The sequence below is a fragment of the Salmo trutta genome, chromosome 26, assembly GCF_901001165.1.
Source record: "Salmo trutta chromosome 26, fSalTru1.1, whole genome shotgun sequence".
Taxonomy (NCBI): domain Eukaryota; kingdom Metazoa; phylum Chordata; class Actinopteri; order Salmoniformes; family Salmonidae; genus Salmo; species Salmo trutta.
Genome location: NC_042982.1, coordinates 9,915,994 through 9,942,305, shown reverse-complemented (window position 1 = coordinate 9,942,305; position 26,312 = coordinate 9,915,994). Strand labels below are relative to the sequence as shown.

The 26,312-nt window shown below is 42.9% G+C and overlaps 1 protein-coding gene across 2 annotated transcripts in view; it reads right to left on the bottom strand.

Moving 5' to 3' along the window:
* LOC115163053 (cytochrome P450 2M1) overlaps positions 1–26,312 on the bottom strand; it is a 55,582-nt gene that overhangs the window by 4,770 nt on the left and 24,500 nt on the right. The window contains exons 1-3 of one of the 2 annotated variants that reach the window (XM_029714646.1): positions 19,353–19,541; positions 1,333–1,495; positions 1,027–1,176 (exon numbers count right to left, since the gene is read on the bottom strand). In XM_029714646.1, the coding sequence (XP_029570506.1) occupies positions 1,027–1,176; positions 1,333–1,495; positions 19,353–19,541 (502 nt within the window). Of the gene's footprint in view, positions 1–1,026; positions 1,177–1,332; positions 1,496–19,352; positions 19,542–26,312 lie in introns of those variants that run through there. The other variant, XM_029714647.1, reaches the window with a different exon arrangement.

Sequence of the window (26,312 nt, the reverse complement as noted above, 5' to 3'; positions counted from 1 at the left end):
TCTTGGAAGAATCTTGGTTGTTATAAACTTCTAGAATTAAAAAAATTATGGAGGCCACTGTGTTCTTGGTTAACTTCAATGCTGCAGAAATTATTTGGTATCCTTCCCCAGATCTGTGCCTCGACACAATCCTGTCTCGGAGCTCTACGGACAATTCCTTCGACCTCGTGGCTTGGTTTTTACTCTGACATGCACTGTCAACTGTGGAACCTTATTTAGATAGGTGTGTGCCTTTCCAAATCATGTCCAATCAATTGAATTTACCACAGGTGGACTCCAATCAAGTTGTAGAAACATCAAGGATGATCAATGGAAACAGGATGCACCAGTGGTCAATTTTGGGTTTCATAGCAAAGGGTCTGAATACTTATAAGTATTTTTTTTTGTTTTTTTGTTATACATTTGCAACATTTTCCAAAAAACTGTTTTCGCTTTGTCATTACGGGGTATTGCCTGTAGACTGATGAGGGAAAAAATACTATTTAATAAATTGTAGAATAGGGCTGTAACGTAACACAATGTGGAAAAAGTCTAGAGGTCTGAATAGTTTCCGCGAGACAGAGGGCCTCTGTTTCGCTCGAATGCTTTCTCCGATGAGATAAATTCGCAAGAGGTTGAAACTAAGGAAAGTAAAGTAAAGTGAAGATATTATGGTTAATAAATGAGTAATGGCCAGTCACTTGTATTAATTGTTTCATTCTGTGTTATAACAACATTCAAACCACATAATGCATACTGCACTTCATTTTTTAAACAAATATGTGAAACCGAAAACCGCAGTTATCTAATTGAAACGATCTCAAACATCAGTAATCCCTCAGCACTAAAAAGGTACATGTTTACAGGTAAATGACATGTCTATACTATAAAAACCCTGTACACCCCATGGGTTTTACTGTTACTATATTCTGCAATAAATCATGTATCTTCAGTTTCTCACATTCCAACAACCTGAGTAATATTGCCCATAAAGTCATTATAAAATATATTTCAAAGGCAAGAAAAATACTAAGAAAAATAACCTACCTCCATATTCACTGAAGGCTTTCACCAGCATCTTAGCCTCTTCTTGGACACGTTCTTCGATGCTCCTGCGCCCCATCCCTAAGGTTTTCAGGGTCATCAGCGAGAACCTGCGAAGATCTTTTGATCTCTTCCCACTGCTCACCAACACCCCTACAGTAAACAGTATGACAGAAGCACAAAGAGGAAGAATTAGAATAGCATAACATAAACCTAATGTAATGTAATTTCCACACAGACTGACTGTGGCAAGGTCAATGACACCCACCCACCCACCCACTCCCATTTCTTTTTTTAAAAATCACCCACCATATCCTTTAGAGACTGTCATGATCACAGGGTAGTTGGCTCTGCCGCTGAACTCTTCTCCTTGTGTGACAAAAGCGTCCTTGATAGCCTGATAGCCAGAGATCACCACTACAGGTTTGGAGCCCAGCCATACAGTAAACACTGAGCCATACTTCTTACTGAGCTGAGGAGAGAAGAACCACAGGATTATAGTTAGGGAACCAGTACAGTGATGTCTCAGATCCCAGGTTTATATGGAGCACTGCTGACAGTCCTGGGATGTATGACATGGAAGTGAAATGATTGTGGCCTTACTATTTATTTGGATAAGTGGTGGAGAGACCCAAGAGAGCAAGAAATGCAGTGGCAAATTGATAGAGTACATTATACTCACTTAGATATCGAAAATGTGTCAAAATAAGTGTATTTATAGCATGTCATTTTATGTTCCCAACAGTAGCAGTGTGTGGGTAAAATCACTGAGGAAGTCGAGCCCCCCACAAGCCATATTACAACCTATGTGTTGTGATAATTGAATTATTTGCTCCATAACCTTTCAATTCATATGCCTTGTGATATACAGGCCTAAAGGCCGAGCCAATAAGAAGACCATTCAACCACACCTGTAAATGAGGACTTGGTGGACTGTATATTCTTTAGGTTAGGTTTACTTTATGTGTTCGCTCCCGTGTGCTGGTTGTAACATCCAGTTATTTAGATTTCTTATAAACATAAGCACTGAGGTCTGGGCTGTAACTGACAATTAACCTGTAAGTCTATGTGGTTGTTTTTTTGTTTATGTGTTTGCTATTTTGGGGAAATGATAAGACAAGCGGAACTACGTGGCTAATAACTGTTGTAACGAGGATCATTATCGTAGCAACACACCTTTGGAGTGAAGGCAATCCCGCGCTGGGTTCGCTAAATTTTCATGTCTTCGGGTGTAGTTCGTAAAGGTTGAAGTGTGTATCTTAGGATGGTAACATTCTAATAATTAAGGATGAAGCCTGAATTCATGCCAGGAATAATAAGTGTGAAGTTTTTGATTTCCTCCCTTCTGTAATAAGCAGCCAATGAGGTATTTTTCCTCTATTCATGTGTTTAATCTGATACTGTTATAGCTCCGGCTAAACTGTTTATGTATGTAAGCACTTCAGAGTTATACCAAGCTAATAAGTCACTCGTAAGACAAGAAGGTTGTAAGAGTGTGCTTAACTGTATTTGCATTTACTTTATAGTTCTCACAGAAGGTGATAATTCTGACTAAAACTACAAAATAAAGCCGCCAGTTAAAATAATGGAACGGTTGTGCTCATGGTCACTGGAGGGAGCTACAGGGGCATTTGTATACTTTAGTTTAACTTTACTCAGAAGTATGCTGGTATTACACATGGCATATCACTCCCGCTGTCTAGCTACAGTAAAACATGGAACTGGAATCCCACAGTACCAATACACGGACTGAATTATGGTTTAATGTTCACTACATTACACTGGTAAAGGCACAGATGACAGACAGGTAGGATTCCAGTTGAGGTGGTTTAATAACGGTTAAGATGCACAGGCACAGAACAGCACTGCACAGTGTATGTAGTATGGATGGGATAAGGCACTTAGTGGTCTGGCAACTTGCTTCAACCAAAGTGTGTGTGTGTGTGGTCTGCAAGTAAAGAGATAAATACAGATACAATAGTAAATGACAGAATACAATCTCCAAATCACATCTCTTATAAACAATATGCATGGTTTAACATGACTATGATGACTTAATGCTATACAGGACCATACAGCGCAAAGGAAACTTGAATCTGACTGTACTCATTTGAGATCATAGGGGAGCCTACGCACCTGTACTACAAAGCATACCACCATCATCTTCAGTACAAAGCTACAATTGCGCAATTAACTTGAATATCTCTAAACAGTGAAATAGGAGCTAATACCCATATAATGATGTACTATACACGTATACAATTACAGGGCATATAAACAACACACTGGGGGCATTACCCTAAACAAATACAGGGTTAAATGTCCGAAATGATGATAACCAAAACAGAGCTAGCCAGCGCACAATAGCTATAGTAGCTAGTAATAGAAACTACTAATTAGCATAACCATAAATACAACATTATCGTCGCAGAGTGCATCTTCAGACATAAACACCTGAAAGATATGAAATATGTACTTACATATCAACAAGGACTTGGCTAACACAATGAAAGCTAACTGGTAGGAAAATAAGGATGGCTGGAACTTTCTCTCACTTGACTTCTCTCAAGGTGATCTTCTCTGAGCTGGAGATCGCCCAGCATGCTCTGCACCACTTCAGCTCTGATATGATGAACTAACATTACTGATATGATTAACTACAAATACTTCACTGCCTTTTGTAAAACACCTTTGTTTTATCACAAAACCGGAGAGCAACCTCTCTCCAGTGAAGTCCACAAAGCATATTGCATGTACAGTAACAGACAAATACATGACCTACAGCATGGTCAAGCAAGTTCATGTTCCCAACATTTTCGGACCACTAAACAACAACTGATTTAGAACGACACAATTACCACAAATCGCAAAGAAAACAGTAGCTATTCCAGCACCATTTCAACTTCAACATTTCAGCATCATCAAATCACCTCTGCTTAGTCTAATACAGTAACAACTAAAAGATACCAAAAACAATTTAGTCCAATCAACATAAGCTAAATATGACGTGGCTGTCCATGGTTCTGATTTCTGGCCTTTGTGCAAGTAGAAAAATATGTTGACTCACCCTACTTATAGAGAAACGCCAATGCCATCGATGTGGTTAGCTTTTAACAGTTAGGACCGCTATTTCTTGTCCCGGAATCCGTCTGAACCGACAGGTTGAAGTCTGCTTGACAGAGCCACTAACCTAGCTAAGCTGCTAGCCATCAAGCTAACGAAGTTAGTCCAAGACAAGTTTTACAATGGAGCCCTCTTTGTCTGGAGAAGTAAATGAACGGTTCCAGCGCTGTAGGAGCTGAAACTACTACGCTTTGTTTAGAAACAAACTGGATCACTCCCGAGTTACAATATGGCAATTTTTTGTTTGATGAGGATTATAGGCTTGAGCATTTTATGATGGCGCCAGAGGGCATGGCTGCAGTCTTATCGGCTTTTAACCAACCATGCTATGTTGTTTGTTTTTTCGCGTTGTTCGTAACTTGTTTTGTACACAATGTTGCTGCTATCGTCTCTCATGACCGAAAAGAGCCTCTGGACATCAGAACTGTGATTACTCACCTCAGATTAGACAAAGAGTTTTTCTTCAATGAGTCGGGCGGGAGGGATATACTACAGACACCCGACCAGGACCAGATCCCCGTCATTCGCTGGAGAAGGAAACGGTGACTTTGCAGAAAAAAATCAGGGTGCCTTGTGAAGATCAGACCACGAGTGGCTAATCTGTCTTTGCCTTCCGTCCTGGTAGCTAACGTTCAATCGCTGGAAAATAAATGGGATGAACTGAAAGCACGTATATCATACCGACGGGACATTAAAAACTGTAATATGTTTCACTGAGTCGTGGCTGAACAACGACATTAAGAACATACAGCTGGCAGGTTATACACTCTATTGGCAAGATAGAGCGGGGGCCTATGCATATATATAAACAACAGCTGGTGCACGATATCTAAGGAAGTCTCGAGGTTTTGCTCGCCTGAGGTAGAGTATCTCATGAAAATCTGTTGACTACACTATCTACCTAGAGAGTTTTCATCTGTATTTTTCGTAGCTGTCTACATTCCACCACAGACCGATGCTGGCACTAAAACCGAACTCAATGAGCTTTAAACCGCCATAAGACAACAGGAAAATGCTCATCCGGGAGGCGGCACTCCTAGTGACCGGGGACTTTAATGCAGGGAAACTTAAATCAGTTTTACCTCGATTCTATCAGCATGCTAAATGTGCAACCAGAGGGGAAAAAGTTCTAGACCACCTTCACTCCACACAGATGTGTACAAAGCTCTCCCTCGCCCTCCATTTGGCAAATCTGACCATAATTCTATCCTCCTAATTCCTGCTTACAAGCTAAAATTAAAGCAGGAAGCACCAGTGACTCACTAGAGGGTAGTGCGTACGGCCCAGTACATCACCGGGGCCAAGCTTCCTGCCATCCAGGACCTCTATACCAGGTGGTGTCAGAGGAAGGTCCTAAAAATGGTCAAAGACTCCAGCCACCCTAGTCATTGACTGTTCTCTCAGCTAACGCACGGCAAGCGGTACCGGAGCACCAAGGCTAGATCCAAGAGGCTTCTAAACAGCTTCTACCCCCAAGTCATAAGACTCTTGAACAGCTAATCAAATGGCTACCCAGACTAATTGTATTGCCCCCCCTCTCTTCTACGCTGCTGCTACTCTGTTATTATCTATGCATAGTCACTTTAATAACTCTACCTACATGTACATATTACCTCAACACCGTTGCGTGACAAATAAAATGTCATTTGATTTGAGGTAGCTTCCTTTATCACACATGTCGCCAGTGTTGTGGAAAATGTTCAATCAAATACTTCTCAGATACCGGAGCTTGTAAATTCAATTAGACTTTATTACAAAAGTAACAGAAGCCGAGCAGTTCCATGAAACAACTGAATCTTCATTCTTAGTACTTGGTTTTTATACAGTCTTACATAACGTCATCTCCCCACTTAACGAATCTTGTTGTCTTACTTAATTTCCATTCTCTTATTGGCTCAGACATTGGGTACATATATTCTATTGGTGGCGTGACATGCATACTCCCACACCAGCATACGTAAGAAACTGGGGAAAACGCACAGTGGAATGTTTCCTTCTCGCCAGCTGTGATTTTGGTAACAAATGTTCCTGGTGCAAAAACAATGTCCTATCAAGGAGCTCAAGTAAATGACATTACTAAGCTGCTCCCGAATGTACTACTTCCGGAGATGGAAATTGATTCTATCGTAGTCCATGTGCGTTTTAAATTAAATTATGAAGGGCAGCTCTGACGAATTGTGTAGTATCCTTAGACTTCTAAGATTGATGACTCTTGAGACGTAAGTATGGTTTAGTATTTAAGTGTAACTTAGAATTACATGCTCTAATGCACCTGGCTTAAACTACCTGAAGCTTTCTTAATCACAGTTATATAGGCAGACATAGGAAATAGCTACGGATAGCGGGAAACAAACCCCCATCTTGAGTCAATACTGCCATCTATGGGTAAACATAAATATACCAGGTTACTACATTCCCCCTTTAAAGCTAATAACCCAACTTAATTCCTTTCTGAGCTATGCTATTTTCTAATTAACATTTTTTCAAACATCTGATCTGAAAAAGTCTGGTGGACGTCTCTCTCTAATAGAGCGTCTCAGAGGTGGTGTAGCTGGTGCCACCAGATCTTCACCCCTTAATGGTGAAACAAAGTCCTTTTGTGGAGACTTCACAGGAGGAGGTCATCCCGGACCGGTGGTCTCAGGAAGTTGAACATTGTTGATCTCAGGTGGTTTGTCCAACTGCAACTCTGGGGAACGTTCCAATGTCCTGTCCTGTTCGTTGAAGAATTGATCCAGATCTCCGGATGGAACTGGAATTCGAGCTCGGATCTGATCCATGTGTCTCCTTAGTCTTTGTCCACTTCCGATGATCACAGTATAAGATACTGGACTTGAGCCATCCTCAATGGTAGCTGGAATCCATTTAGGACCAAACCCATAGTTTCTTGTATAGACATCATCTCCAGGTGAGAGACTTCTGAGTTTGGCTCAGTTGTCATGATTACATTTTTGATTCCTTTGCTTTTGTTGTATTTTCAGGTCTGGTCTGATGAGATCCAAGGTTGACCTTAACCTCCTTGACATCAACATTTCTGCAGGTGACAACCCAGTTGTAGCTTGGGGAGTAATCCTGTAGCTAAACAAGAATCTTGACACCTTTGTTTCAATGCTGGGCCCTTACATCTTCCTCATCCCCTCCTTCAAGGTCTGAACCGCACGCTCTGCTAATCCGTTTGAAGATGGGTGAAAAGGGGCCGACATTACATGCTGAATTCCATTTTGTTTCATGAAACTTGTGAATTCAGTGCTTGTAAAACAAGTAGCATTGTCTCTAACCAACATGTGAGGCAATCCCATAACACTGAAGCTTTGTCTCAACTTCTCAATCGTAGCGTACCATGTTGACGTGTTCATGGGGTAAACATCCATCCACTTTGAATGAGAATCAATCAGCACAAGAAACATTTTTCCTAGGAAAGGTCCAGCGTAGTCCACATGTAGTCGTGTCCATGGCTTTTGGGCATTCCCATGGATGTAATGGCACGGTGGGGGGTGACTTCCTGTTACTCTGACATCCTGCACACCGGCTGACCTCATTTTCCACATCATGGTCAATTTTTGGCCACCAGACGTATGACCTCGCTAGGCCTTTAATTCTCGACATACCTGGATGTGACTGATGCAACAACTTCAGTAGCAGAACCCGCCCTTGTGGTGGGATAACTACTCTGGAACCCCACAGAACACATCCATCTCCAACACTCAATGCCAAGCAGCGAGTGTAGTAAGGCATGATCTGAGGCTCTGTCAGTGTAGGCAATCCTTTCAGGAAAAATTCATGCACTTGTGATAGCGTCACATCCTTTGAAGTCCATTGCCTGATTTGTGCTGTGTTCACCGGTGCATCATCCAACACATCGATCATCAAAACCTGGTCATTTTCTTCTTCCTGAATGATGATTTCTGGAAGGGGCAGCCTACTCAGAGCATCAGCATTCCCATGGTATCTACCTGGTTTATAAATTATTCTGTACACTCAAGCCCTGACCCACACAGCCCAATGTTGAACTCTTGGAGAGACCATTTGTGGTACTGGCTTTTGTTCATGGAACATAGAGATCAGAGGCTTATGGTCGGTCACAATAGTGAATGTTCTCCCGTATAAGTACTTGTGGAATCTCTGTATTCCGAATATGACAGCCAGTCCTTCCTTGTCCAGCTGGGAGTACTTTTTCTCCGCTGGCGACAACGTTCTTGACATGAACCCAATAGGTTTCTCTGCACCATTCTCCATCCGGTGTGATAGCACCGCCCCCACACCATACGATGAGGTATCACACGATAAGATGAGATCTCTGTCTGCTGAGTAGTGCACTAGTACTTCAGCTGATTTCAGTAACACCTTTGACTTTGCAAAAGCTTCTTCCTGTCTTTCTGACCATTTCCAGGCCATGTCCTTAACAGTTGATGCAGAGGAGCTAAGAGGGTAGAGAGGTTCGGGAGGAAGCGATTATAATAATTCAGTAAGCCTAGATAGGCTTTCAGCTCTCTAACGTTTGTCGGAGCTGGAGCTTACACAACAGCCCTCACTTTAGCTTTGACAGTGTGTAACCCCTTGGTATCCACCTTGTGACCCAGGTACTGCACTTCATCAGCTAACAGTGTACACTTGCTCCTCTTCAGCCGGAGACTGGCGTCCTCCATCCTCCTCAAAACGTCACCTAAGTTTCTGAGATGCTCCTCCTTCGTGACTCCCGTGACAAGAATGTCGTCGAGGTAAACTGCTACCTTGGGTATGCCCTGCAGAAATCCCTCCGTTGTGCTTTAGAAGATAGTTGGTGCAGAAGACACCCCGAAAAGTAAGCGTTTATAGGTAAACATTCCTCTGTGGGTGTTTATGGTCAGGTACTTCTGTGAAGCCCATTAGCACTTGCTGATATGCGTGACTCATGTCCAGTTGTGAACTGTTGCCCTCCGGTTAACGTTGAAAGCAAATCCTCCACTTTGGGTATGGGGTACTGCTCCAGAAAGGAAACTCTATTTACAGTCAGCTTATAGTCACCGCATAGTCTGATTATACCATCTGGTTTTAGTATAGGAACAACTGGTGCTGCCCACTCAGAAAACTTGACAGGTATGATTATATCCTCTGCTAAGAGTCTCAATTTCCACATCCACTTTAGGCTTCATGGCATATGGAACTGATCTTGGCCTATAGAATCTGGGAGTAGCATCAGCAGCATCATGAATGGTAGCTTGGACCCCTTTTAATGTCCCTAGCTCTTCTTTGAAAACACACTCATGCTTTGAAAGCACCTGCTGTAGTGTCAATGTCTCTGTGGTGACATGTTTGATTTCATCCCAGTTCAATTTTATTTCCTTCAACCACCCTCTTCCTAGTAAGCTGGGGCCAGTACCTTCCACTACTAAGAGAGGCAGACTTCTCTTTTGTCCTTGATATTCCACTTGAACATCAGCAACTCAAATCACAGTGATCTTCTCCCCTGTGTACGTTTTGAGTTTAATGGGGGTGTCTCTCAGTTTAGGCACTTCAACGTTTTTCCACTTCATATAGAATTGGGACCTTTTCATCAGTGTGACACTACATCCTGTGTCTAGTTCAAACGGTACCTTAAATCCATTTATTCCCATTTACACAATGAAAGGCGTCACCTTCTTCATATTCGCCCACTGTACATTGAGAATGCTTGCTCTGCGTCTGCGGTAGCTAGAGCTTCTGGAGGTATTCGGTTTCAGTCCGTTCTCTTTTCTGCAGCCCGTGGCTTTTTTTTTTATTGCGGCACGCCCTCGCATGTGGCCTATTATCCCACATGCATAACACATTTCATGTTTGAATTTACAGTCAAACGCTGTGTGTTTGCCTTTGCAACGATAACAGTCTCTATAGGCTGCTGCTTTCCGTTCTTTGAAATTCAACGCACTCAGAGCTGCTCTCTTTTACTGTATAGCACGCAGTTGCGCCCCTTGTCTGCAATTCCAGTGCATTTCTATTTGCGGATTCCATGGCCTGGGCCAGTTTAAATGCATTCTCAAATGTGAGATTAGGCTCTGATAACAATCGTATTTGTATCCTGTCATCATTAATCCCAGCCGATCGCGTAGCATTTGCGATAATGTATTCCCATAGTTACAGTCCAGTGCTAGTTCTCTCAACTCAGCCACATATTCCACCACTGATTCGGTAGGTTTTCTCATGAGCGAATCAAACTTGAATCTTTGTACTCTCTCACTGGGTTTGAAGTGATTTTTTGAATAGCTCGACTACATCTATGAATGACTTTTCTCCTGGTTTATCTGGGCTCAACAGGTTTCTCATTAAGCTGTACGTCTGTGCACCGACAACCTTTATGAGTATTGATTTCTGTATAGCGGCATCAGTTATTTCATTAGCAGCAAAGAAATGTTCCATTATTTCACAGCACTCCTCCCATTCCTGATTTTTAGGATCAAATGGTGGTAGCGAGCCTATTTTTGCCAAAGCCATCTTTTCCGATTCTTTCTCCCCTCACAGTCAATAATTTGTCCTACCCGTATCCAGGGAATCAATCCTTCAGAATCTTCCACCGCTCAAGTGAGTCTCACATCCAGCATCGCACTCTTCAGCATCGCACTCTTCTCACTCTTCACAACTGGCTACGTGATTATTGCAGCTCAATGGGTGTAACTTCTGTTGACAATCTCGATACCTTTTGGAAACAAAAACCGTTTTATAAAGAGGATGGGATCCACCCAAAGCATTTGTGTTCATGGATCCGTTCACAGCATTATAAGGTTGTGTTGAGACAATGACTTACCCAAGCCCAGCTCAGTTAATCCCTACCATTGTGTCGTTGAGTCGTCATAATGCTTTAGCAAATGTACATTATACCAGGGACGTTGGTAGACACAATGTAAGTAACCTAATTTATGACCCTCTAATTGCCATGAATGCCTCTGGTGATCCTACAGGTATTGTATACAGCAATCATGTGCCTATTGACCAGATGTATGCTGTTGGCAATGAGGCGGTGTGCCCTACTAAGAAGTCCACTGTGTGCAGCTCACCCTGTACTAATATAAATAACATGAGAATATCTACTTCTGCTAAACTTCCCAGTAAAGCAATGAAAACAAGCAAGCATCCAGAAAAGAGCTCAGAATAGCCCACGTTAACATATGTAGCTTAAGAAACAAAGTTAATAATAATAAAATGAATAACTTGCTAGTAACAGATGACATTCATATTTTGACTATCTCTGAAACTCACTTGGATAATATCTTTGATGATACAGTGGTAGCAATACAAGGTTTTAACATTTACAGAAAAAACAGAAATGTGAATGGTGGAGGTGTTGCTGATTATATTCAGAACCACATTCCTGTAAAGATTAGAGAGGATCTCCTGTTAAATACTGTTGAAGTAATATGGCTACAGGTTCATCTGCCTCACCTAAAGCCCATTCTTGTGGGAAGCTGCTTTAGACCACCAAGCGCTAACAGTCAGTATCTGGATAACATTTGTGAAATGCTTGATAATGTATGTGAAATGAAAAGAGGTATATGTTACGGAGTCTAGTTGATAGGTAATCGACTAGCCGGACTGTTCCCCGGACTCCGCGTGTAGGGATTTGTACAATGCATGAACAAGGCTATTGAACTAGACATTGGTGTCTGTCTTTATTACTTTATCCAATATATCATACTGAAACATGGTATCAGAAGTGGCTCGAAAACCACACGTTTGTTATTTTTGTAGCTAAGTACAGTATAGGCGCGGTTACGTTCCATATGCGAACACACGCCGATTCCTACTCACAACACTGATCAACTAGTTGTTAGCTGGTTAGCTAGCATCACTACCTACCTCGATGACTAAAGGCAAAGAAATCTCCTATTCCATCGCTATGGCAGCGAACATTCCGCCACCAAATCCCATGGTTCTCACAGGGGACTGGAATACTAATTGGGACAATTTTAGGGATGAATTCGAGGACTATGCGCTGGCGACCGGTCTACATGAGAAACCCAACGAGGTACAAGCGGCAACTCTGAGGAGTTTAATGGGCAGCGAATGCAGGCATATCTACCGGCACAATCTCACCCTCACAGCGCGACAACAGTGTGATGCAAAGGCTATACTGGATGCATTGGAGAATTACTTCAAACCCGCCAGAAACGTAATTTACGAGCGGTTCGTTTTCGGAAGCTGCAAACAGGAAGAGGGTGAGTCAGTACACAACTTTGTAACCCGTTTGAGAGAAAAATCCGCCACTTGTGAATACGGGGGATTGAAAGATGAATTGATTCGTGACAAAATAGTACTGGGAATTGCAAATGAGGATACACGCCGGCGTCTACTGAGAGAAGAGGGACTTAACATTAGTAATTGCCATCGAAATGTGCCGCACTGCCGAAGTCACTGACATGAGAATGAGAGCAATGGAAATCGAAACTCCACGCTCCAACGTTGATACTATTCACGCTGTTGCTAGGCAGACATTCAGGCAAAACCAATCGAGGCAGAGTAATTCACCACGAACGGTGAACACAGAGAGCCCAGTAGCATGTAAATACTGTGGGAATACGCACACACGTGGCAAAGAGCACTGCCCTGCCTATGGAAAACCATGCAGAGCTTGTGGAACTAATAATCACTTTGCAAAAGTGTGTCTCAAAAGCAAAAGAAGGGTGAGTGAGGGCAAGATTCACTGTGTTGATGACATCACTCCATGTTCAGAGCTGAACAGTGAAAGTGACATTTACATGCATGAATCCATTGGGGCTGTACACTCAAGAGGGAAGAAATGGTTTGTGACACTACGATTACACAACAAGCAACAACAATGTCAACTGGATTCCGGTGCTACATGCAATGTAATGAGCTACAAAGACAAAATCAATCTGGCACCTGACACACATCTATTGCCCAGCGACACTAGACTAAAGCTGTACTCAGGAGAGCTAATGAGCTCTATGGGCACCTTTGAGACCGAATGTCTTATTCGGGGACGCAAACACAAGCTGGAGTTTGAGATTGTGAAAACCAGTCAACATCCTCTCCTCTCAGGCTCTACATGCGAATGCCTGGGACTGATGCAGTTCACTGTACCAAATGACCTGCACGTTGTGGATCATGTCCAGCATGGACCCCTGTCCAAAGAACAACTACTCAGCAGATATGACGATGTATTCAACATGCCCGTTGAATCAGTGCCTGGGGAGGTACACTTTGAAGTGGATGAGAGCATCACTCCAGTCCAGTGTGCTCCTCGCAATGTGCCCATTGCAATGAAAGTGGCTGTGAAGGCCCAGCTGGACAAGTATGAGGCCGATGGCCACATGACATCTGTGACCGAACCAACTGACTGGATCAGCAATATGGTCATAGTGAAAAAACCAGAGAAGCTGAGGGTCTGCATCGACCCAAAGCATCTGAACCAAGCACTGAAACGATCCCACTACATCATGCCGACACTAGAGGATGTCCTCTACAAGCTTCCCAAGGCCAGGATTTTCACCTTGGTGGATGCCCGAGATGCATTCCTTCAATGCAAACTGGACGAAGAAAGCAGCTTCATGACTACCTTCTGGACCCCCTGGGGTCGGAAACGCTGGCTCAAGCTCCCGTTTGGTGTCTCAGTGGCACCTGAGATATACCAACGCAAGCAGCACGAGTTACTGACTGGGCTCAAGGGCATTGAACCCATCGCCGATGATGTCCTGATCGTAGGCTGTGGTGACACAGACGATGAAGCAGAACGCGACCACGATGTGAAGCTCCTGGCACTGATGGAGCGCTGTCGATCAGTTAAGCTTCGTCTTGGCCTGAAGAAGCTACAGTTCAAGGTGAAAGACGTTCACTTCCATGGCCACATTCTTTCAGCAAAAGGCCTGAAGCCGGACCCAGACAAGGTCCGAGCGATCCTCGACATGCCAAACCCATCTGATGCAAAAGGCGTACAGCGTCTCATCGGTTTTGCAAACTATCTTGCAAAGTTCATGCCACACCTATCAGCAGTCTGTGAGCCTCTGCGCCGGTTGCTGGACAAAGACACACCATGGCACTGGCTACCCAAGCACGAGGCCGCGGTGCAGGAGATGAAATCTCTGGCTTCATCCATGCCAGTGTTGCGCTACTACGACGTCACGAAGCCTGTCACAATCCAGAGTGACTCCAGCCAAAGGGGACTTGGATGCTACCTTATGCAGGAAGGCCAACCCGTTGCGTTTGCCTCGAGAGCGCTCACCCCCACCGAACAGAACTATGCACAAATTGAGAAAGAGTGCCTCAGCATCGTCTTCTCCTGCCAGCGATTCCATCACTACTTATATGGTCGAGAGCTGGTCACCGCTGAAACTGACCACAAACCACTCATTGCCATATTCAGTAAACCTCTCCTCAACGCGCCCAAGAGGCTTCAAAGCATGCTCCTGACTCTGCAAAACTACAGCCTGAAGGTCATTTACAAGTCAGGACCAGAGATGTACATCAGCGACACACTGAGCAGGGCAACGGCACAATGTACAGGCAGAGGCATTGCCTATCAGCGGCAGGCCATCCGTTCGCTACAGCAGGAACAACAAGATGTTCAACAGATCAATCAGGCAGACTACTTAAACGTCACAGATCACCGCCTAGCCCAGATCAGGCAACACACTGACAAGGACGAACACCTACAATCACTGAAGTCCATGGCTCTCGCAGGTTGGCCATACCTGAAAGAGGAGACACCTTTCACAGTGAGAGAATACTGGACCTTTCGAGATGAGATCAGCGTGCAAAATGGCGTCTTGTTCAGAGGCCAGAAGGTCATTATTCCCAAATCACTACGTCCAGAGATGCTTACCCGCATACACTCCAGTCACGTTGGAGGTGACGCATGCTACCGCCAGGCTCGTGAAACATTATACTGGCCAAACATGCAAGCAGAAATTAAAGACTCTGTCAGCAACTGTACCACGTGCAACGAGTACGCTCATGAACAGCAAAAGGAAACCATGATGTCACACGAACTACCCACAAGGGCCTGGCAAATCGTCAGCATGGACTTATTCAGCCATAGACAAAAGGACTATCTTCTCATTGTTGGTCACTACTCTGACTTTTGGGAAATTGAACTGCTCCCTGACTTGTCTGCAGAAACGGTCATAAAGCGCTGCAAGGCGCAGTTTGCCAGGCAAGGTCAGCCTGACAAGGTAATCACGGACAATGGCCCACAATTCACTGCACAGTTCAAGCGTTTCGCCTCAGAATGGGAGTTTGACCACGTGACCTCCTCTCCAAGACACCCAAAAGCAAATGGCAAGGCAGAGTCAGCTGTCAAGATTGCAAAAAACCTGTTAAGCAGGGCCGCGCGCGACAGCAACGACCCATGGAAAGCGATCTTACAGTGGAGGAACACACCCACCGAAAACATGGACAGCAGCCCAGCACAACGCCTTCTGTCCAGACGTCTGAAGACTGCCATCCCCGTAGCTAACAAGCTACTTGAGCCCTGCGTCATGGTTGGCGTCACGGACAAACTGCGTCACAGAAAGCAGCTCGCTAAGTGCTTCTACGACCGGACTGCTCGAGACCTACCAGAGCTGGAGGTGGGTGAAACGATAAGGATGAAACCGCTGCCGGGAGACCACACAGGACTTTGGAGGCTGGGCACGTTCCTACAGAGAGTTGCACCACGCTCTTACCTGGTGGATGTTGGTGGCTCCCTCTATCGTCGCAATCGGGTGGATCTGCGCGTAGCAGAGCAGACAAACCAGAACACGCCATACACTCACCTAGATGAGCTGGATCACAGTCCAGGCCTAAGGGTAAGAGGTGCAGAATTGAGACATGAGCCAACTGAAGGTGAGGCTTCTACCCCACCAAGCTCTCCAGCTCGTGGCCCTAATCCTACCCCTGTCAGAGCCCATACTTACTCACGGGTGGGTCGGCTGTGCAAGCCACCGGACAGGCTTACTCTGTAAGCAAGAGACTGTGTTAACTTGTCCTCCTGTTTATTTAAAAAAAAAAAAAAAAATATACATTTAAAAAGAAAGGAAGATGACAACTGAAGTAAAAAGAAAATGTCATGCGTTTTTAATTGTTATGACTTGATTGTTAAGAATTTAATGTTATGCTGTTATGTTTGCACTTTCTATTGAAAAGGATGATGTTACGGAGTCTAGTTGATAGGTAATCGACTAGCCGGACTGTTCCCCGGACTCCGCGTGTAGGGATTTGTACAATGCATGAACAAGGCTATTGAACTAGACATTGGTGTCTGTCTTTATTACTTTATCCAATATATCATACTGAAACAGTATATTTTCTGGGTGATTTAAATATTGACTGGCTTTCATCAAGCTGCGCACTAGTTCAGATTATCAGTCAACCTACCAAGGTAGTTACAAACAGCACAGAAATGAAATCATCAACATGTATTGATCAAATCATTACTAATGCTGCAGAAATAGGCTTGAAAGCAGTATGTCGATCCATCGGATGTAGTGAAAACAATATCGTAGCCATATCTAGGAAAATGAAAGTTCCAAAGGCTGGGCCTAATATAGTGTATACGAGGTCACAGAAAAAGTTGTAGTGATTCCTATGTTGATGTAAAGAATATTTGTTGGTCCGTGGTGTGTAATGAGGAGCAAACAGACGCTGCACTTGACAAAAGATCTTAAATTTGGACTCATCAACTCTAATTAACTTATCCTCTGCAGCATAGGTAACTCTGGGTCTTCCTTTCCAGTGGCGGTCCTCATGAGAGACAGTTTCATCATAGCGCTTGATGGTTTTTTGCCACTGTACAAGAAACTTTCAACGTTTTTCGGATTGACTGACCTTTATATCTTACAGTAATGCTTATTTCAGCTACTCTTGCCACAATATGGATTTTTAACAAATAGGGCTATATTCTGTATACCACCCCTACCTTGTCACAACTGTCAATGGTGAGTGTAGCTGGTGCATGGAAGTCAGGCGCAGGAGAGCAGAGATGAGTGGACAAAGCACCTTACTGAGGCATTTAAATATGTATATATATATATATATATATACAGAACGCTAATAAATGCCCAACAAACAAGGGCAGCAGCACAAAGTACAATAACAAAGTACAAAGTACCGGCTGCCACAAAGCACGGGTGAAAAACAACACCCGGCGCAAACCAGACGGAAACGTATCAACCTGACAACAAACAATACCCCACACAGACATGGAGGGAACAGAGGGCTAAATACACATAGTAATGATGATGAAATGAAAACCAGGTGTGCAGAAAAACAAGACAAAACAAATGGAAAATGAAAGGTGGAGCGGCGATGGCTGGAAGACCGGTGACGTCGAACGCCGAACGCTGCCCGAACAAGGAGAGGGACCGACTTCAGGCAGAAGTCGTGACAACAACACAACTGATTGGCTCAAACACATTAATTAAGAAGGAAAGAAATTCCAAAAATTAACTTTAAACAAGGCACACCTGTTAATTGAAATGCATTCCAAGTGACAACCTCATGAAGCTGGTTGAGAGACTGCCAATATTGTGCAAAGCTGTCATCAAGGCAAAGTGTAGCTTCTTCGAAGAATCTCATATAAAACATATTTTGATTTGTTTTACACATTTTTTGTTTACTACATGATCCCATATGTGTTATTTCATAGTTTTGATGTCTTCTATTATTCATCAATGTAGAAAATAGTAAAAAAAATGAAAACCCCTGGAATGAGTAGCTGTGTCCAAACTTTTAACTGGTACTGTATATCTGAATTATGAAAGACAAGCACGGTCATTTTGAATTGCGTAAAGTGAGTTTGGAACAATGTTATACTCGTTTGGACCAGAGAGCATCAGACAGATGGCCTACAACTAGAGAGACAGAGGGGCGCTGTTTCGCTCGCTCAGATGCTTTCTCCTGTGAGATGCTTTCAGCCTCTTGCGAATTGAAGGGAAATTATGAAACACAGAGACGAAAGATTTAAAACAAAATAAATGTGTCAACATTTTTGGGAAGCCTGGCATCCCTTGGCATCCATGAATACACGCCACTGGGACGTATCTGTGTCTACTCTGTTTGAGGCCTCAGAGATAGAAATTATTTGCTTAGAAGGCACAGTCTGTACCTGATGGTTAACTAGTAAATAATTACCAAGTTTATGGCAACCACAAATCTGTTCAAACAAAAGTTAACCTACAGCATCATGACCTCACAATATACAAAAAGTCCAAATTTGGCAAGGTGTGACGTTAATTGTTACTATGTACTTCATTTTCATCACTGCATTTTACAGTAGTAGTCGTAAATGCACAAAGGCTGTGGGTTTGAGCATGCAAACCAACACATGCACAAACAAGCAAATACAGTACCAGTCAAAAGTTGACACCTACTCATTCAAGGGTTTTTCTTTAATTTTATTATTTTCTACATTGTAGAATAATAGTGAAGACATCAAAACTATGAAATAACACATATAGAATCATGTAGTAACCAAAAAAGTGTTAAATCCAAATATATTTGGGATTTTTCAAAGTAGCCACCATTTGCCTTGATGACAGCTGTGCACACTCTTGGCATTCTCTGGACCAGCTTCATGAGATATTCACCTGGAATGCATTTCAATTAACAGGTGTGCCTTCTTGAAACTGAATTTTTAGAATTTCTTTCCTTCTTAATTTATTTGAGCTAATCAGTTGTATTGTGACAAGGTATTGGTGGTATACAGAAGATAGCCCTATTTGGTAAAAGACCTAGTCCATATTATGGCAAGATCAGCTCAACTAAGCAAAGAGAAGCGACAGTCCATCAATCCTTTCAGACACGAATGTCAGTCAATACGGAAAATGTCCTTGTCACAACACAACTGATTGGCTCAAAAGCAATAAGAAGGAAAGAAATTCTACAAATTAATTTATGGAATCGATATATATATATATATATATATATATATTTTTATATACACACACACTTTTTCAGTTCTCAAATACATGCATGTAGTATACTTTGGATGAATATTGTGAGAGGGGCAAGTCAATAAAAACGTACAGTAGGCTGGGAACTAAGCAGTCACATGAAAATAGTTAACTGCTTTGTTGGTACAATAACCAACACAGAAAATAATGTAAAACAAGAATAATCTAGCCTACATTTAGCTTGTATTAATGGAAATAATGAATTTTTGTTCTGTGGAAAAGTAATTAAATGTATATCCCATTCTACACCCTTATTCTATGTCTTTGACATAACCTTGCACACTGATCTAGCTGAAGTATTTGACTGACCTCCATGTAGAGCTTGTATGGCGCTTTCACATCCATTCCTAACAAGTTACCGAGCAGAGGAATCGGTGCAGGACCAGGAGGCAAACGTGAGTTGCTTTGTTTGCCTCGATTCATCCACAGTAAAATAATAACGACAAAGCCGATTGCAATAGACACAAAGTTCGTCTGCAAAATATGAAGTACATCCATCTTCAGTAGAGTCGAGGACAATGATCGCCTACGGAGTTAACAGAAAATCTGATATCAGAAAGCTTTATTTGCCCCTCCAAGTTCTGTACCGGGTCAGAGCCTTCTACCTCAAAAAGTGGATAGAAGTTGAACAATAGTGTGCACAATTGTGAGTTTCATCAGGGATGATCCATTATATCGACAAGAAAGCCGAGTGACAGCGCTAATATTGGGGGCGTTATATTAAGATGGACCGGTTTGAACCTGACAATGGCCCGGACGTCATCGAGCGAAAGCAGGGTGGGAGGAGCACCTATCTCAAACCAAATAGTTATATGTGCCGCTCGGTCATGTTCTCAACAAGGCAGCTTGGTGCATCGTCTCTTCTCCATAAAAAATACATGTTAGAACATTCGAACTCATTTCAATTGGGAAGACAAAGCGTTTATCAAAATTAATCTCTTTCGCATGTGAAAACACAGAAGCCTACTCATTACTCCACGTGCTGAACTACATCACCTTTGCAATCACTTTTCACCCGATTAAACTCCCACAATGGGGTAACGCGGGCCAGATATACGAACGCCCTTAATGGAAATACATGTCCTCAATGATTAAAGGAAGAAGAGATCTTCTAAATTACTAAAATGTAGATTAGGTGGGAACATTATAGCGATGGCAGAAACGCGCGTGAGCAACAAGTACAACTAAATTGTTTTTCTCACATTTGACAGAATCCACTTATATCATTTGTAACAGCCTAAACATTAACAAACTTCTAGTCTATCAAATAATATTCAATATAGACATTGTTTTTAGTCCCATATTATTTCACTGGTAGTACATTTAACGGCTCAATGTTCTTTTTGGATTAGGTTTTATGGCGGTTGGCATCCAAATACAGAGACTGACCAGGTGAAATCTATGATCCCTTATTGAGGTCACCTGTTAAATCCACTTCAATCAGTGTAGATGAAGGGGAGACAGGTTAAACAACTATTTTTGAGACTTGAGACATGGATTGTGCATGTGTGCCATTGAGAGGGTGAATGGGCAAGACAAAATATTTAAGTGCCTTTGAACGGGGTATGGTAGTAGGTCTCAGGCACACCAGATTGAGTGTGTCAAGAACTGCAATGCAGTTTGGTTTTTCACGCTCAACAGTTTGACACAACTGTGGGAAGCATTGGAGTCAACATGGGCCAGCATCCCTGTGGAGTCCATGCCCTGACAAAATGAAACTGTTCTGAGGGCAAAGGGGGGTGCAACTCAATATTAGGAAGGTATTCCTAATGTTTTGTACACTCAGTGTACACTCAGTGTATGTTTTAACCCATTATACTTTGAACCACAAAATGGAAAAAAGGGGAAAGGGGAAAAAAATGATAAAATGTCTTCCATCTAATCCTACACTCAATCAAACCCACCACCCTATTCCACTACTACTTTAACCCTATCCTATTCCACTACTACTTTAACCCCTATCCTATTCCACTACTACTTTAACCCTATCCTATTCCACTACTACTTTAACCCCTATCCTATTCCACTACTACTTTACCCCTATCCTATTCCACTACTACTTTACCCCTATCCTATTCCACTACTACTTTAACCCTATCCTATTCCACTACTACTTTACCCCTATCCTATTCCACTACTACTTTACCCCTATCCTATTCCACTACTACTTTACCCCTATCCTATTCCACTACTACTTTACCCCTATCCTATTCCACTACTACTTTACCCCTATCCTATTCCACTACTACTTTACCCCTATCTTGTCCTACAACGTGATCAAGACAAAGGAGATGATTGTGGACTACAGGAAAAGGCGGACCGAACAGGCCTCCATTAACATCGATGGGGCTGTAGTGGAGCAGGTCGAGAGTGTCCACTTCATCAACGAACTGTAATGGTCCAAACCAAGACAGTCGTGAAGAGGCCACGACAACACCTTTTCCCCCTCAGGAGACGAAAGAGATTTGGCATGGCTCCCCAGATCCTCTAAAAGTTCTACAGCTGCACCATCGAGAGCATCCTGCCCGGTTGCATCACCACCTGGTATGGTACCTGCTTGGCATCTGACCATAAGGCGCTAGAGGGTAGTGCATACGGCCCAGTACATCAAAGGGGCCAAGCTTCCTGCCATCCAGGACCTATATACTAGGCGGTATCAGAGGAAAGCCCAAAAAATTGTCAAAGACTCCAGTCACCCAAGTCATAGACAGTTTTCTCTGCTAGCGCACGGCAAGCGGTACCAGAGTGCCAAGTCTAGGACCAAAAGGCTCCTTAACAAGAGGCTCCTTACCCCCAAGCCATGAGACTGCTGAACAGTTACCGTAATTTCCGGACTATAAGCCGCTACTTTTTTCCCAGGCTTTGAACCTCGCGGCTTAAACAATGACGCGGCTAATATATGGATTTTTCCCGCTTTCAAATATATATATTTTTTTAAACACACATTCTGTGACGTGCTCAGTTTTTTGGCGGCATGAAGCTCTCATTAGACCAATGAAATTGCCGAACGGGTTAAGGCCAAACAACTTTTTTGTTTACTGTTTAGATTAAATCGAGCGCGCTCAAACTTCCCATCATTCTGATTACGGTAGTCATTTTACATTTACATTTAAGTCATTTAGCAGACGCTCTTATCCAGAGCGACTTACAAATTGGTGCATTCACCTTATGATATCCAGTGGAACAACCACTTTACAATAGTGCTTCTAAATCTTTTAAGGGGGGGGGGTTTAGAAGGATTACTTTATCCTATCCCAGGTATTCCTTAATGAGGTGGGGTTTCAGGTGTCTCCGGAAGGTGGTGATTGACTCCGCTGTCCTGGCGTCGTGAGGGAGCCCTCATCATGGCAAAGACACGGAGAAATGCATATGATGCAGCTTTCAAGTTGAAGGCGATTGATCTGGCTGTTGGAAAAGGAAATAGAGCTGCTGCACGGGAGCTTGGTCTGGAGCAATGACTTTCTTGGTAGGCTACTGTTTACTGCTAATTTTACATTTTTTGTTACAAGCCGTGTTTCTTTAAAGCCTATTTATTTTTGTTACAAGCCGTGTTTCGTTAAAGCCTATTTATTTTTGTTACAAGCCGTGTTTCGTTAAAGCCTGTGTAAAGTTCATTTGTTTCAATGTACCGGTAGACACCTGCGGCTTATAGACATGTGCGGCTTATTTATGTTCAAAATAATAATGAAAAAAAAATTCTGTGTGTGTGGCTTATATTCAGGTGCGCTCAATAGTCCGGAAATTACGGTAATCAAGTGGCCACCGGATTATTTACGTTGACACCCCCATTTGTTTTTTACACTGCTGTTATTCGCTGTTTATTATTTATGCATAGTTACTTCACCCCTACCTACATGTACTAATTATCTCGACTAACCTGTACCCCTGTACATTGACTCGGTACCGGTAACCCCTGTATATAGCCTCGTTATTGTTATATTATTGTGTTACTTTAGTTTATTTGGTAAATATTTTCTTAACTTTCTTGAACCGCACTGTTGGTTAAGGGCTTGTAAGTAAGCATTTCATGGTAAGGACTACACATGTTGTATTCGGCGCAGGTGACAAATAAAGTTTGATTTGAAATGCATCGGCGATGTTCCCACAGCAGTGGTGGAAAAAGTACTAAATGGTCATACGGTCCTTGAGTAAAAGTAAAGATACCGTAATAGAAAATGACTAAGGTATAAGTGATTCACTCAGTAAAACACTACTTGAGTAAAAGTCTGAAAGTATTTGGTTTTATACTGAACAAAAATATAAACGCAACATATGAAATTTTGGTACCATGTTTCATGAGCTGAAATTAAAGATCTCAGAAATGTTCCATACGCACAAACAGCTTATTTCTTTCCAATTTTGTGCAGAAATTGGTTTACATCCGTGTTAGTCAGCATTTCTCCTTTGCCAAGATAATCCATCCACCTGACAAGTATGTAATATCAAGAAGCTGATTGAACAGCATAATCATTACACAGGTGCACCTTGTGCTGGGGACAATAAAAGGCCTCTCTAAAATGTGCTGTTTTGTCACAACCCAATGCCACAGAAGTCTCAAGTTGAGGGAGCATGCTATTGGCATGCTGACTGCATGAAGGTCCACCAGAGATGTTGCCAGGGAATTTAATATTAATTTCTTTACCACAACATTGTTTTAAAGAATTTCGCAGTACGTCCAACCGGCCTCACAACCGCAGACAACGTGTAAAATATACATAAGTATCAAAAGTAATATAAAATCCTTATACTAAGCAAACCAGACAGCACAATTTTCATGTTTTTTAATTTTAATTATGGACACTCAGACATAATTTACAAAGAATTTGTGTTTAGTGAGTCCACCAGATCAGAGACAGTAGGTATGACCAGGGATGTTCTCTTGATAAGTGTGTGAATTGGACCATTTTCCTGTCAAAATCTGACAAATACTTTTGGCTGTCAGGGAAAAGGTATGGAGTAAAAAGTACATCATTTTCTTTAGGAATGTAGGGAAGTAAATATTGACAAAAATATAAATAGTAAAGTAAAGTACAGATACCCCCCAAAAAATCTTAAGTAGTAGTTTAAACAATGTTTACTTCAGTACTTTACACCTCTGCCCCACGGTGAAGGTTCACTGCCTTCCCAATCAAGAGCCCTGTATTAACACAGAGGTTTGCGTTAAACTAAAGGACAGAGCTACCGCACACAGGGCTATCACAGACAACCCTAAGGCTACAGCTGAGGACAGGAACAAGTAAAAGAAGTCCCGCTATGATCTCTGCAGAGTCACCAAACTAGCAAAAGGACAATATAGGAATAAGGTGGAATCATATTACAGAGGCTCTGACACCCTACAGTGCATTATGGATAACAAAGGAAGACCCAGCCGTGATCTGCCCAACGATGCCTCTCTACCAGACGAACTCAATGCATCTTATGCACGCTTTGACAATAACAACATCGTGTCGAGTGTGAGTGCCGGCACAGACCTAGAAGATTGGGTGTTCTCGCTCTCCGAGGCCTATGTGAGTAATGTCTTTAATGTCTTTTTATCAGGTCAACACCCTCAAGGCCCGATCGTATTCCCAGGTGCTTTGTAAGAGAATGTGCAGAACAGCTGGCAGACATTTCACGGTAATTTTCAACCTCTCCTTGTCACAGTCTGTTAACCCCACATATAAAGATTCCTGTTCCTAAGAACTCTAAGGCTTCATGCCACAATGACTATTGCCCTATAGCACATGAAGTGCTTTGAGAGGCTGGTTATGGCACACATCATCTCCATCATCCCAGACACCATAGACCCACTTTGGCATACCGCCCCAACAGATCCATAGGCGACGCAATCTCAATTACACTCCACACTGCCCTGACCCACATTGATAAGAGGAATACAGCTCAGCGTTCAACACTATTGTCCCCTCCAAGCTAAGGACACTGGGACTGAAAACCTCTCACTGCAACTGGATCTGGGACTTCCTGACGAGCCGAGCCCAGATGGTGAGGATAGGTAACATCATCTCCCCCACACTGACCCACAACACGGGGTCCCCACAGGGGTGTGTGCTTAGTCCCCTCCTGTACTCCCTGTTGATCCACAACTGCGTGGCCATGCACAACTCCAACACCATCATCAAGTTTGCTGATGACAAGACGGTGGTAAGCCTGATCACCGGCGACGATGAGAGGAGGAGGTCGGTGACCTGGCAGTGTGGTGCTGGAACAACAACCTCTCCCTCACCGTCAGTAAGACCAAGGAGTTGATCATGGACTACAGGAAGTGGTGGGGGGTGAGCACGCCCCCATCCACATCAACAGGGCTGCAGTGGAGCGGGTCGAGAGCTACAAGTTCCTTGGTGTTCAAGTCACTAAAGACTTAAAATGATCCACACACACGCACAGTCATGAAGAAGGTGCGACAGCGCCTCTTACCCCTCAGGAGGTTGAAAAGCTTTAGCATGGGCCCTCAAATCCTCAAAAACTTCTACAGCTGTACCATAGAGAGCATCTTGACTGGCTGCATCCCTGCTTGGTATGGCAATAGCACGGCTCTCAATCGTATGGCGCTACAGAGGGTGGTGTGGACAGCCCAGTACATCACTTGGGCCGAGCTCCCTGCCTTCCAGGACCTCTATATCACGGGGTGTGAAAGGAAGGCTGGAAAATCCTTAAAGACTCCAACCACCCAAGCATAAGACTGTTCTCTCTGCTTACGCATGGCAAGCGGTACTGGTGCATAAAGTCTGATATCAACAGGCTCCTGAATAGCTTCATGCCATAAGACTGCTAAATAGCTAACAAAATGGCTACAAGGACAAATATCACCCTTTGTATTTTATTCTTATTTTTTTGCACTGTCTCTATGCACATTCACAGAGCCCTACACACTTACACTCACTGACACTTTAACACACACAAACTCTCACTCCATAATTTTGCAAACACACATACATTGATACTGACTATACACACACCCACTCATCATATACGTTGCTGCTACTCTGTTTATCATATATCCTGATGCCTTGTCATGTTACCCATATACATATCTACACGACCGGTCAAAGGTTTTAGAACATCTACTCATTCAATATCAATGGATACTGGATCGATGGAGGTACACTATCAGTCAAAAGTTTTAGACCAGCAAAAGGGTTTTCTTAATTTTTACAATGTTCTACATTGTAGAGTAATAGTGAAGACATCAAAACTATTAAATAACACATATGAAATAATGTAGTAACCAAAAAAGTGTTAAACAAATCAATTGATATTTTATATTTGAGA